Raw genomic sequence first — 12,904 nt, 5'->3', positions numbered from 1 at the left:
TTGCAACAATATGCATCCGCACTGAAATAAATGCATAGGGTGTCATCGCTTACTAGTGGTTATCACCAGCAATAAGCAAGGTAAGGAAAAAGTTGAGTTTGGATTTAGTTAATCCTCTCTGCAGTGTGTAAATGGTGTAAACTGTAGTACCTCAGTCTCTAAGCATTTCATCTCTGCTGATTTCAAGTGCATCTGATGGCCCTGAAGATAATCTGGGAAAGCACACAACAGTCTGTAAGATCTGTTTTGTAAGATCCATCTCCCAAACCAACACAGTTTTGCCACATAGGCTGCTTCTTAAGTCATGCTCTTTCGTAAGATAAAATTACACGAGAACCTGGCTTTCACCATCAAATTAATTCAATACATTTATTGCATTTTTCCCAGCTTCTCACCAGAGCTCATTACCTCCACAAAAGTGCATTTTATCCATTTCTAGGATAGCACGTTTCAGGGGTATAATGGTCAAAAATCTCTCCAACATGGCTTGAACACGGCAGTTATTTTTAAAGTACTTGACTGGTTTCCCAGATCTTGGTTTGGAATTCAATTCTCTCTCTCTCTCTCTTCTACTAGTCTAACCAACTGTTGTGCTGCAAGTTAAAAGGAAGCATGAATACTTCATCCTGTGCTTCTTCCATCTTCGTTGTATCTTGAACAAAGACAAATGTGACCACCATCTCTCAGACTGTTTGTGCGTTTCTAAAGGACAAGTAGGAAAATATGAGAACTCTGAAACATCATGATACGGGTCCCATAATAAATTAATCCTCATACTTTTGGTTGGAAAAGATGGTGATTAACCTGAAAGAAGTTAAATCTTTAATGTTAAACATTAGTCTTTGTATGAGAACTGTTGAATCACAGCCTGAACCTCTGATTGACCACCTGAGGTGAGCACTGAATCAGTCATGGGAGCACAGGTGAAGGCAATTCAGCTGTGACCAGAAGAGGTGAAGCCTGGCTTCACCTCTCCGAGATCCTTTCCCAGTGGCAGTCAGCCCTTAAAGGGGATCTGTTTCCAAAGATCACTCCTCTTGGAGTTTTTCCTGTGAGCCCACATAGGTGAGCATTTTCCATTTGTTTCTGATTATCCCTTTCCAACATGACAATCTTTCTAGCTTTACAATCATTGGATATCAATCTGACAACATCATTCAGTGTATTTGTTGATCATACAACACCATTCTGTATATTTGTTGACTATACAATCCTTGAAAGCAACACATCCGTATTTGTAAAGAACAGACAAGACTGTTGGCAAATCTCAAACCTCTTAACTAGAAATGAAAGTAATCTGTAGAGTTAGCATTTAAAAAAGAGAAAGTAATCTCTCTATAGAATTGGATACGTAATCACCAAAGATCAACCATGCATATATGTGCTGTCTCTTCATTCTTAGGTATTTCCCCAAAACACTTCACAATTTGGGGCTTGGAATTGAGGGAACTGGTCCCAGCCATTTTTCACCTGCAAGACAAATCAGCATGTAAGAAAAAGTTAAAATTTAATATAGAGAAATGATTATCTAGTCACATTTCTGCAGCTGAATGTCTATTCCTACTCCTCCTTTGAAGGGTAAATACTGTTGATGGAATACAAATATTTATCCTGTCTAGCATGCTTCAGGCAGCTTCCAATATCCTTTATTGCATCATTACAAATGAAGCAACAAGGAAATTCTGCAAGTCCTGAGCACACTCTGCTATGCTGAAGCCACTTGTGTTAAGAACTACTTCACAGTGGTTGGAGGTAAGGAAAAGGGTAGAAGGCGGGGATTCAGAGAAACAACCTGGAGTGGAAACCAGTGGAAGCAGAACGTTAGGATTCCACTTCGGATTAGAAACTATCAAAATGGCTGTTTAAAACTTCATATTCCTCACTCTCATTTTCATTAAGAATATTTTTATATAATCCAAACCCATTCAAAAAAAGAAAACAAGCATCCAAAAGTTTCTTTCTGTTTAATCTATGAGCAAATATAATTTGCATTAATAATGATCTGCTGCTGACATCTTCCCACAAATGCACTGGACTTAATTACACGCACAACTCTTCCTGGTCACTGTTCTCCTATTCCCCAAGTGCAGCCAAATCTAAGGTCAGAAGTCAATTCCCTCTAACTCAGGTGACCAAGTTAAGGCACGTTTTATTAATAGGGAAATGAAAATAAATACATTCCCATCCAAGGGGATGGTCAATCAATGGATTTCTGTTTAAACTTTTGTGTATTAACATACAAATAAGCCATGGATTCAAGAGCTGTGATAGCATGTTGTTTACTAAGGAGGAACAGATTTAAGGTAAAAATGTCAGAACAGCCGAAAGCCAGTGTCACCCATAGCCTTAATCTTATCCGAGATGTAACGCCCAGTATCAAATAGTTGAATATGAACATTTTGAAAACTAAACACATTTAATAGTAATTTAAAAATGGCATATGGTGCACAAAATCTTGAAAAATACCAAGGAGAAAGGATGGAGAACACAAATTATTTTTTGCTTGTAAAAAGGACTACATATTTGTTCACTCTAAATGTACTGAAATACATTCCGGACAGCAGTTTCACCCCTTGAGAAGTATACTCAACATTATTTAATTTTTGAAAAACACAAACAGTATTTCATTTAGTGGTATTATTAGATACACACTCACCTATAACGCTGGCTAGCAGCTCTAAACGATCAGAGCCAAAAAAGAGCTGAGGTTTTCCATTAACATGTGCCACAACAGCAGGCATCCCGAAAGCCTATTGACAGCATGGAAGTTAAATGATGAGAGAAACTTTTGTAGGCACATGATCAGTCTTCAGGAATCAAATCTGAAAGTGTTGACTTTTTTTTTTCTCCCTCCTCTTCATTTGAACTTCATTCTGGAAGATGAGACTAATGGAACTATCAGAAATTAAAGGAATCTTCAAAGACTGTATGCCCCTCCTGAACGAGCAAGAGAAGCAACGTGATAAACCCACAGTTTTATGTCAAGTAGTGACAGTATCTCTTGGTTCTGGCCCTGTAGCTGCCCATCCTTGTCAACCAGCTGGAATGAGCTGAATGGGTTTCCCAGATGCCAATGCAATAAATTACCAGCAAGTTAGCTCAGAAATTGCTCAGAAAGCAAAAGAGAGATGGTCTGTATAGCGCTTTCTAACCATCATTTTCATTGGTCCTTGCTTCCTATCCCTCTTAATAGGGAAGAAATGCATAGCTGTGACACCAAAAGGCATTGGAAGCATCTCACCCCATATTTTATCGCTTCCTCAGTTGTCTCCCTCAGACGATTCTTCACTGCAGGGGTTGAAATCATTTCAAGTAGCTTCTGGGTGAGCTCAGAGGACAGCCCAGCCTTTTCTGCTACCTGACAAGTGACAGTGAAATTAGGCATGCTCGAATACAAAATATTCTAATTCCTAGCATGTACTAATCAATTTTTTTCCTTCAATGTTATTACCCAAAGTTCATTACAAAAAAACCTACAAAATATTCTTGAAGTCCTTCCTGCCCACTATCTTGCTTTATTCCCAATCCACTCATCATTTATTAACTTCTATAGTCCCTGAAGCCCTAAGCATGCTGGGTTGTTTTTTTTTTGTTTTTTTTGTTTTTTTTTTTTCCAGACATCCCTGCGAAAATGCTGAGTGTAATGTTTGTTAAGACAGAAACAGTTTGTAGTACAAGTGTGGCTGCACAGGAGCTCTGATATTTGTAACTCATGGTGTTAGTAAAAAGTATCTCACAAAGAATGCTAACGTCTACCTGCTTTTTACCCCCCCTCCTTCAAAAAAAAAAAAGTAATCCTGAGAGAAAACACTCACAATCACTTTTTCTTTCACTTAGCAGCTGCATTTTCTTGTACATTCTCCTCCCATACCAGGAGGATCAGTCGCTCTTTTTAACTCTACTTCAATGGGAGATACGCAAGTGTAACCTGATAGTAATACAAAATGTTGTGCAGACATGATAAACTAAGCATTTAGGCTGCAATCTTTATACACAGACATAGTATGTGATTGTCACCATTTCAGGGGAGGAGTATTTAGGAGGACTGGGGCAAGATTCTGAGGCTACACCGCTTTCATAGGAAGTTAAAAGATGTTACTGCTAACTAAGAACTGAGTTAAAAATAAAGTAAATAATACCATAGGCACACTTGGAACTGTATCAAGTAAACAACATACCATTTCTCAATCACTGTATAAAATAAATTCACCTCTGCATACTCTGATGAAGAGATTGGGACCTGTTGTGGCTTTGGATTGCCTGTTTCTACAAGGAGTGTCTAAATTACTTGGAGTTCTAAGTATGAAGCTCCCCATGTCCTTACTTTATTTAAATAATGATAGGTTCAGAGACTACCCAAGGACTTTCCCTGGATATTTAAATACATCCTTCAAATTCTCTCTCTTGGAAAGGTAAATAAAATGCCTTTTCTGAAATTCTGGTGAAAAGATGCATTAAGATGAAACAAAAAGGCAACAGCCAGACTCTGGGGAAACAGGTGGACTGCATGTGTCAGGTTTCAAATAGTGATGTCAGATAGGAGAGACTGCATCTCTTAGGCATAGGCAATTCTTTTCTTTTTCATGTTCCAAGAACTTAATAATAAAAGAACATAGAAATGAGATCCCTTTAAAAGGAACACAAAGCTAGATGCCTTAACTGTAATAAAATCTCACTTGCTAAAGACACTATATTAAACAATTACAATTTCTAAAGACATAAGATGGCAACAGAGTACTAAATTTAATAGTAAAGCCTCGCTCCATCATTTCAAGGAGCATCAACTTCCCTAGCAAAGGGAAGCACTTCACAAGAAGATTTCATATGTGCATAATATCAAAACCTCAAGGCATTCTGGAGCCCAATTATTCCTTTAACCACTGTTACAAAAACATTATTAATAAATAATTCATTTTCCATTTGGGCTATCTTGCTACATGAACTGGAAAAAAAAAAAAGTAGATTTTTATTCTGGGTATAAGAATTATAAGTAAATAAATAACATTCGATTTTTTTACAAGCAGGAAAATTTAAAATCTCCCAGTGGTCATTGGACAGATTTATAAATAATAAAGGCACAATATGCTGTCTCCATAGTTATTACTGATCCAAGCAATCAGGAAGAATCTATACCAGAAATGAATAGGCAATAACAAAAAGAAGAGACTTACAGCCAAAATGCTCTCTGCTTTACTGACATCTTCATGCTATTGAAAAAAGAAAATAAGAAATTCAGTGAAGATGAACAAGAACTCAGTTCTGGACTTGAAAAAAAGTTTTCTAAGAAAACAGAAATAAAAACCAATGCTAGTTGTTCCCACTGGAGTTTTTTCAGGCAAAGTTTTATGTCACCTAATCAAAGATTGTTCTGACACGAACTGCTGATTCACTCAGCCTATAGGACTCACAATACATACTGAAAAGAAGGAACAGCAAATTAAGACAACCAGAAACAAATCCTTTTCTTGCAGTGACTCCTGAATTATTGCTGTGCTTTACTCTGGCAAGCATCTCAGCTCCATTCAGCCATTGGCTCACCCCTGCCCCCTACAGTGGGGATAAGGGAGAGAACTGGAAAAAGGTAAATCTTGTGGGTTGAGACAAAAACACTTAAATAGAGTAGAAAAGAGGAAAACTATAAATACATACATACATACGTGTGTGTGTATATATACGCGTGTGTGTATACGCGTGTGTGTATACGCGTGTGTGTATACGCGTGTGTGTATACGCGTGTGTGTATACGCGTGTGTGTATACGCGTGTGTGTATACGCGTGTGTGCGTGCGCGTGTGTGCGTGCGCGTGTGTGCGTGCGCGTGTGTGCGTGCGCGTGTGTGCGTGCGCGTGTGTATATGCGTGTGTATATACACGTGTGTGTGTATACGTGTGTGTGTGCACGTGTGTGTGTATACACGTGTGTGTGTGCGTGTGTGTGTATACACGTGTGTGTGTATACACGTGTGTGTGTATACACGTGTGTGTGTATACACGTGTGTGTGTATACACGTGTGTGTGTATACACGTGTGTGTGTGTATACACGTGCGTGTATACACGTGCGTGTATACACGTGTGTGTGTGCGTGTGTGTGTGTGTGTGCGTGTGTGTGTGTGTGTGTGCGTGCGTGTGTGCGTGCGTGTGCGTGCGCGTGTGTGTAAACTTCAGCCAGTTTATGTCAGCTGACCTGGTTCTGTGAGGAGCAATCCCAGCTCCTCACAGGCAGAGCTGTACAAGAAGCTGAAACATCCTTGGCTCTGTGCAGCACTGCTCAGCAACAGCTAAAACATCATTTTCTTAACAACACTGTTTTTCTTTTAAATCCAAAACATGGCATCATATCAGCCCCCATGAAAATCAACTCTAGCCCAGCTGGAATTAAGACAATGTTTCCTTCCATGACTTCTAATTGATAGACTTTTCTTTTACTCATATTCAACATATAATGAAGTGAGTCTGGAATGGTGACAGAAAGGATCAAGGCAATGGCTTCATAAAATACTGACCTGTGACCAAAAACGTAACCAGAACTCTCTAGATAAGGGTTCCAAGTACTTTGGTTGTGTCATATCCATGGCTGTGATAAAACGCATAGCTCCAAGAGTGTCTGGAATTAGTGGAGACAAAGAAATATGCTGAAACATGGCACAGGGTCATGAACAGGTACAAGTCTTAAGAAGTATTACCTAATTAAAGTATAATCTTCTTTGTAACTATTTCCAAATAGTAAAACTTCTGTTGAATCAACAGTATCTTCAATGCTAATTTGGAGGTTTATTTCCCCAGAACTTCCTTTCATGGCTAAAAAACATACAGATTTCATACTGCTAACAGATACAGGGAGAGGCTATGGACAGAGAACCAATCTTCACAGAATCACAGGGGTTGGAAAGAACCACATGAGATCAGTGAGTCCAACCTCCCTGCTAAAGCAGGTACCCTACAACAGGTCGCACAGGTAGGCACCCAGAAGGGTCTTGAATATCTTCAGAGAAGTCACAACTTTTCTGGGCAGCCTGTTCCAGTGCTGCCATCACCCCTACTGTAAAGAATTTCTTGTGCATGTTAGTAGTATGGTACTTACTATGTTCAAGTACTACTTGAACATACTAGTCCTTGTCCTATTGCTACACAGCACTGAGAAGTCTGGCCTTAACCATTTGCCTCCCACCTCCCTTTAGATACTTATCAACATTTATCAGATCCCCTCTCAGTCTTTTCCCCAGACTGAACAGACTCAGCCTACTCAGCCTTTCTTCATATGGGAGACAGTCCAGGCCATTAATTATCTTTGTGGGCCTTTGCTGGACTCCTTCTAGGAGACCTGTCTTTTTTTTTTTTTTTGAACTGGGGAGCCCAGAACTGGACACAGTGGCCTAAATGTGGCCTCACCAGGGCAGAGTAGAGGGGGAGGATAATCTCCCTTGACCTGCTGGCCATGTTCTTTGTAATGCACTCCAGGATACCTTTGGCCTTCTTGGCCACAAGGGCACACTGCTGGCTCATGGTCAACCTGTTGTCCACCAGGACCACCAGGTCCTTCTCTGCAGAGCTCCCCTCTAGCAGCTCATCACCTAACCTGAACTGATGTGTGCAGTAATTTCTCCCCAGGTGCAAGTCTCTATGCTTGCAACTGTTAAACCTCATCAGGTTCCTCTCTACCCAACTCTCCAATCTGTCCAGGTCTTGTTGAATGGCAGCAAAGCCTTCAGGTGTGCCAGCCAATATTCCCAGCTTTGTATCATCAGCAAACTTGCTGAGAGTGGACTCTACCCCTTCACCCAGGTTGTTGAAGATCGTGTTAAACAGGAATGAACACTGAACCAACCCCTGTGGAACACAGCTAGTTACAGGCTTGTAACATCTCACCGTCCACTCATTTACTCCACATTTTAAAGTCCAATAACAAGGACGTTGTGGGAGACAGTGTCAAACACCTTGCTGAAGTCAAGGCATCCAACATTCACTGTTCTTCCCCTATCTACCCAGCCAGTGATGACATCACAGAATCACAGAGGTTGGAAAATACCTAAAAGATCATCCAGTCCAATGATTCACCAATTACCAATAGCTGCCACTAAACCATGTCCCTCAACACAACAACCAGTCGTTCCTTGAACACCCCCAATCATAGAAGGCCATCAAATTAGTCAAACATGATATCCCCTTGCTGAATCCACACTGATTACTTCTGGTAACCTTTTTCTCTTCCAATTGCTTGGAGATGGAATTCAGAACAAGCTGTTTCATCTCCTCTCCAGGGATGAAGATGAGGCTGACTGGTCTGTAGTTTCTTGGATCCTCCTTCTTGCCCCTTTTAAAGACTGAAGTGACACTGGCTATCCTCCAGACTTGATGCATTTCCCCCATTTGCCAAAACCTTTCAAAGATGACAGAGAGTAATTCAGCAAACATCTCTGCCAGTTCTCTCATCCCACTGCAGCCCATAGATTTGCATGCGTTGATTTTGACAAGGTGCTCTCTGACCAGATCCACCTCAACCAATGGAAAGTCTGCCTTTATTCAAACTCACGCCCAGGGTCTGAGATTCCCGAGGGCTAGTCTTAGCAATACTGTGGCAACAAAAGCATTCAGAATCTCTACTTTCTCAGTACCACTTATTACCAAGGCACCCTCCCTCCTCATTTAGTAGGGGACTCACAATTTCCCTAGTCTTCCTTTTACTGCTGACATACTTAAAAAGCCTTTATTGTTATTCTTTAACTCCTTCGCATGGTTTTAAGTCCAAGAGGGCCTTAGCCTCCCTCGCTGAATCCCTACAGGCTCTGACAATATTCTTCCTAGGTGATCAGTCCCTTTTTCTACATTTCATAGAACTTCTTTCCTTTCAGTTTATCCATGAGTTCCTTGCTCATTCACACATGCTTCCTGCCACCTTTCCCCGATTTCTTCTCTTAGGGATTTGTCAATTTTGAGTTTGGAATAAGTGGTGTTTAAGCTCTCAAGGCCTTCCTTACTTCTAGCACTCTAGCCCATGGAATACCTCCAAGTAGGTCACTGAAGAAGTCAAAGTTGGCTCTCCCAAAGTCCAGGGTAGCAATTCTACTCATTGCTTTGCTTTTTCCACACAAGATCATGAAATCCTTCATCTTGTGACTGCTGCATCCCAAGTTTCCCTCAGATGCCACATCCTCAACCAGCTCTTTCTTCTTAGTAAAAACAAGGTCAAGTAGTACACTCCCATTTGTTAGCTCCTCCACCACATCCATCAGAAAGTTATTATCATTGCACTGCAGGAACTAGGACCTCGTGTGCCTGCCCTTGTTGTTTATCCAACAAACATCAGGGTGGCTGAAGTCCCCCACAGTAAACATTGCTGGGGATCACAAGGCTACTTCCAGCTGTTTGTAAAAGGCCTCTTCCACTTCCACCTCCCAATTAAGTGGCTTGTAGTACACATTCACAACAGCATTACCAATGTTGCTCACCCCTTGATACTTACCCACAAGCTCTCCACTTGTTCGTCATTGCCCCCCACAGCTGGAGCTCAGTACATTCCAGTTGCTCTCTCATATAAAGGGCAACACCATCACCTCGCCTCACCAGTCTGCCTTTCCTTAAAATGACAGAGCCATCCACGACAGCATTCCAGCCACAGGAGCTGTCCCACTCTGTTTCTGTGACCTCACACAGATCCTTAGTTCTCCCTGATTATTTCCCACACTGCGTGCATTGCTATATAGGCACTTTTGGCAAGCAGAGGGCGCAGTTATCTCTAGGGGGATGCAAAAAGTTTGAAGCCAGGCAACATTATCTTCTCTGAAAAGTAATTATAAGATCCAATTGGACAACTGAGAGGCTTTTCATTATTTGTTAGCCTTTACTGCAATGGAGGATTTGAACAATGATTAACAAGTATTAAGCTAAATCTCTTACTTACTTGTACCAATGATACGTTGGAAGACATCTTCTGAAACTGTTAAAGGCACCTGATAATATTTTGCCATCCTTTTTATATCATTCAGCAGGTATTCTGCACGCTTTGGCAACATTGCTGGAGGCTTGTTACCTTTCAGAAAAAGTTGTATTATAAGCAGAAGATTTCAACTATGCTATAAAGACACTGGACAAAACAAAACATGACAAATTAAGCCTCACCTACACACACACCCAAGGAGAAGTGCAATTTTATACAGTATCAGTAAAACATATGCAGATTTTCCATGATTTAAGCACAGTTTATTTTGGTTTTGTAAAGAATGGTAGTTTAAATTAGTAGAACCAGTTTTAAACGAAGGTAAAAATGCCCTGGCAGTGATCTGTATTGATTCAGATTGATGATTTTTAAAGTACAAAATGACACACAGGTAAACAGGTGGAGGATTATTAATTTCATGGTTTATGTAACTCAGGGAATCCTAATTGGGCCCCAAGTGCTATTTTATGTTGTTATTTGATCCTTCACATATGTAACAAACTGTAAGAGTTCCACGGATTTATTCTGGTTTTAATTCAACCCAAAACTTACAGAAAATCACTCTGAGTAGAATTATTGTTATTCTCTTTTAGCACTGAGGAATTTTGGCATGTACAAGTTCCACAGACAGCATAAGTGTTGGGGGTACACAGCACTAACAGCATGGAATTCATTGCAGCCAATTTCTAGGTCACAGTGAACTCCACGACCCTATAATTACTTCGGTATTGCTGACAAAAAATGGGTTAAAGGTTGGCTCTGTGAGTTCAGCACTCACTGTGCTCGCCCACAGAAGCATCCCACTAAAGAATGCTGGTCTCCCCACATTAGCTACCAGTTGACTGCATGATGCCACCAAGGAAAGCCGGTCGAAAGCGCAAATCAATATTCCATATGTGCTGGTATCGGCAGAGAACCTGCAACACAGAAAGGCAAGCCAGATTAATAGAGGTGTCTGCAGATCCGCACACAAGTAGAAAATAAGCCTTCGGCTGGGACGCACCTCCTAAGCGTCTCTGGTTTTCAACACGTTATGAAGAAACTTAAAGGTCCCCGACGAATGGGATTAAAAACAAAAATCCGAACACACCGCGGGCAAAACAAAGCAAAGCATGAAGCAGAGATCCCGTGTTAAGCGCAGTGACCCCGCTCAGCTCCGGCGGAAGCGGGGGAAGCCCTAAGGGGCAGGGAAACGAGACGCCCTTCAGCTGACTTCGGCCCTCGGTCGTTCCCGCCCGGCCCCCGCGGCAGCGAGGAACCGCGTGGGCCCCGGAAGCGGTATCTCCTCACACCTCCTCCCCTCACCTCGAACCCCAGCCAGGAGTAAGGAGACACCACGTCGTAAAAGAGCTCCACGAGCACACGACCCATCTTAGCCCCGTCCCGTCCCCTGCCGTGCCGACACGCCCCCACTACCCAGCGCGCCCCAGCCCGGGCAGGCGGACGCTGACAGGGCCTCGGGGCCCTTCCGCTCACGTGAGTCGGCCCTGGGGGAGGGGGAGTCTGTGCGTCACCCGTTGGGTGCAGGTTTTGTGTGTCGTGTTCGTCTTCTCGGGAGCTTCCTGCCCCACGGCTGGGGCTTCGTCCCAGCTGTGAGGTGCTCTTTGCTGTCTCTCCTTTGAAGCCTGGCTTGGGAAGTCATGGGAGGGAGGAAGCCTGTGCCCTTTTCCGCGCTGAGGTGGGAGGAGAGGAAGCTCCTGAAGAGGACAGAGGGGAGCCTCCTTAACCACTCCGGCATGTTTTCCCGAAAGCGCGGTTCCGGTTCTCCTGTTGGAGCCGACGGAGGGTACGTACCGGCACCGAGTGGCTCTGTCTCGGGCAGTTTGCATTTCACCCTGCAGCCTGGGGACGGGACGGGGGAACAACTGAGAAAGCCTCAGGGTGAAAGGCTGGGGCGGGACCCTGCCCCACGATGGCTGTTGTGCAGTGGGAGCAGGCAGAAGAGCTCATCTAGCTGACTGAAAGGGAAGGGAGCTGATGAGGTGAGAAGTGATTGTCGTGATCTGAGCTGGGGAGTCCAGCTTCGAGGCGAGCCTTTCTGCGAGCCAGATCTATGGCTGCTGTGGTGCCATCGTGCCTGATATTCTTCTGTGGCTCCGGGAAGGTGAGAGGGGTTGGCCAAGGTGCTCCTGTTCATGAAAGAAAGTAGAATGAAACTTTATTTCTCCTCCTTGCCTCATTCCAGTATCTGAAGGGGGCCTACAGGAAAGCTGGAGAGGGACTTCTTATTAAGGGTATGTAGTGACAGGATGAGGAGAAATAAATAGTTTTAAAATGGCAGAGGGTATATTTAGACTAGATATTAGGAAGACATTCTTTACTGTGAGGGTGGTGACACACTGGAACAGGTTGCCTGGTGAGGTTGAGGATGCCCCCTCCCTGGAAGCATTCAAGGTCAGGCTGGATGAGGCTTTGAGCAGCCTGGTTTAGAGGTAGGTGTCCCTGCCTATAGCAGGGGGGTTGGAACTAGGTGATCTTAAAGGTCCCTTCCAACCCAAACTGTTCTATGTTCTCTGTCCTTTGTATCATACTTTTCAACCTCACATCTTCATTCAGAGAAGTTGTATTGTTGAATAATTTGTCCTTTTGAACTAACTGTAGAATAAGTACTTTATCTGTCTGGTGATGATGAGAATCTTTTGGAGATTAATCATACACCAAATTAGCCAGCTGAGTTGACATGTTTGGTTGTATGATCATTCATTTCAGTAAGGGGCAGTGAAATAGAGTATTCTTTTTGGTAGCATCTGAACTAATTGATCCAAATACATCCAGAACCACTTAACTGCCGCAAATTCTCCTGAAGAATTATCCTTCTGTGAAAAGTCATTTTTTTGATGGCAGGACACAAGCACAAGAGAGTCTAGAATAGTGGAAAAGGTTCAAATAATGGCTGTGGAGGGAAGCATGAAACTAAAGATTCTGTGCTTCAGATGGCTGATGGGTGTGGAAACAACTTGCTGTTTTCTTG

General features: G+C 42.6%; 1 protein-coding gene across 1 annotated transcript; it reads right to left on the bottom strand.

Annotated features, from left to right (window-relative positions):
• Positions 1–345: 345 nt before the first annotated feature.
• GSTK1 (glutathione S-transferase kappa 1) lies at positions 346–12,366 on the bottom strand. The gene is made up of 8 exons (XM_072355674.1): positions 11,239–12,366; positions 10,769–10,850; positions 9,898–10,026; positions 6,503–6,603; positions 5,172–5,207; positions 3,242–3,358; positions 2,657–2,750; positions 346–1,470 (listed from the first exon to the last, which is right to left on the bottom strand). Exons 1-8 carry the CDS (start codon positions 11,302–11,304, stop codon positions 1,421–1,423), a joined length of 675 nt encoding a protein of 224 aa, XP_072211775.1. The 5' UTR covers positions 11,305–12,366; the 3' UTR covers positions 346–1,420.
• Between the last annotated feature and the right edge of the window lie 538 nt (positions 12,367–12,904).

The sequence above is a fragment of the Excalfactoria chinensis genome, chromosome 1 (genome assembly GCF_039878825.1).
Source record: "Excalfactoria chinensis isolate bCotChi1 chromosome 1, bCotChi1.hap2, whole genome shotgun sequence".
NCBI classification, from domain to species: domain Eukaryota; kingdom Metazoa; phylum Chordata; class Aves; order Galliformes; family Phasianidae; genus Excalfactoria; species Excalfactoria chinensis.
This window is presented reverse-complemented; position numbering and strand designations above follow the sequence as displayed.

Excerpts from the sequence above, each read along its gene's own strand:
- GSTK1 (XM_072355674.1), bottom strand. The coding sequence starts at position 11,304 with ATGGGTCGTGTGCTCGTGGAGCTCTTTTACGACGTGGTGTCTCCTTAC. Across the intron at positions 3,359-5,171 it reads AAGCAGAGAGCATTTTGGCT|GTAGCAGAAAAGGCTGGGCT; the intron begins GTAAGTCTCTTC and ends GTCACTTGTCAG. Across the intron at positions 1,471-2,656 it reads GCTGCTAGCCAGCGTTATAG|GTGAAAAATGGCTGGGACCA; the intron begins GTGAGTGTGTAT and ends TTTGTCTTGCAG.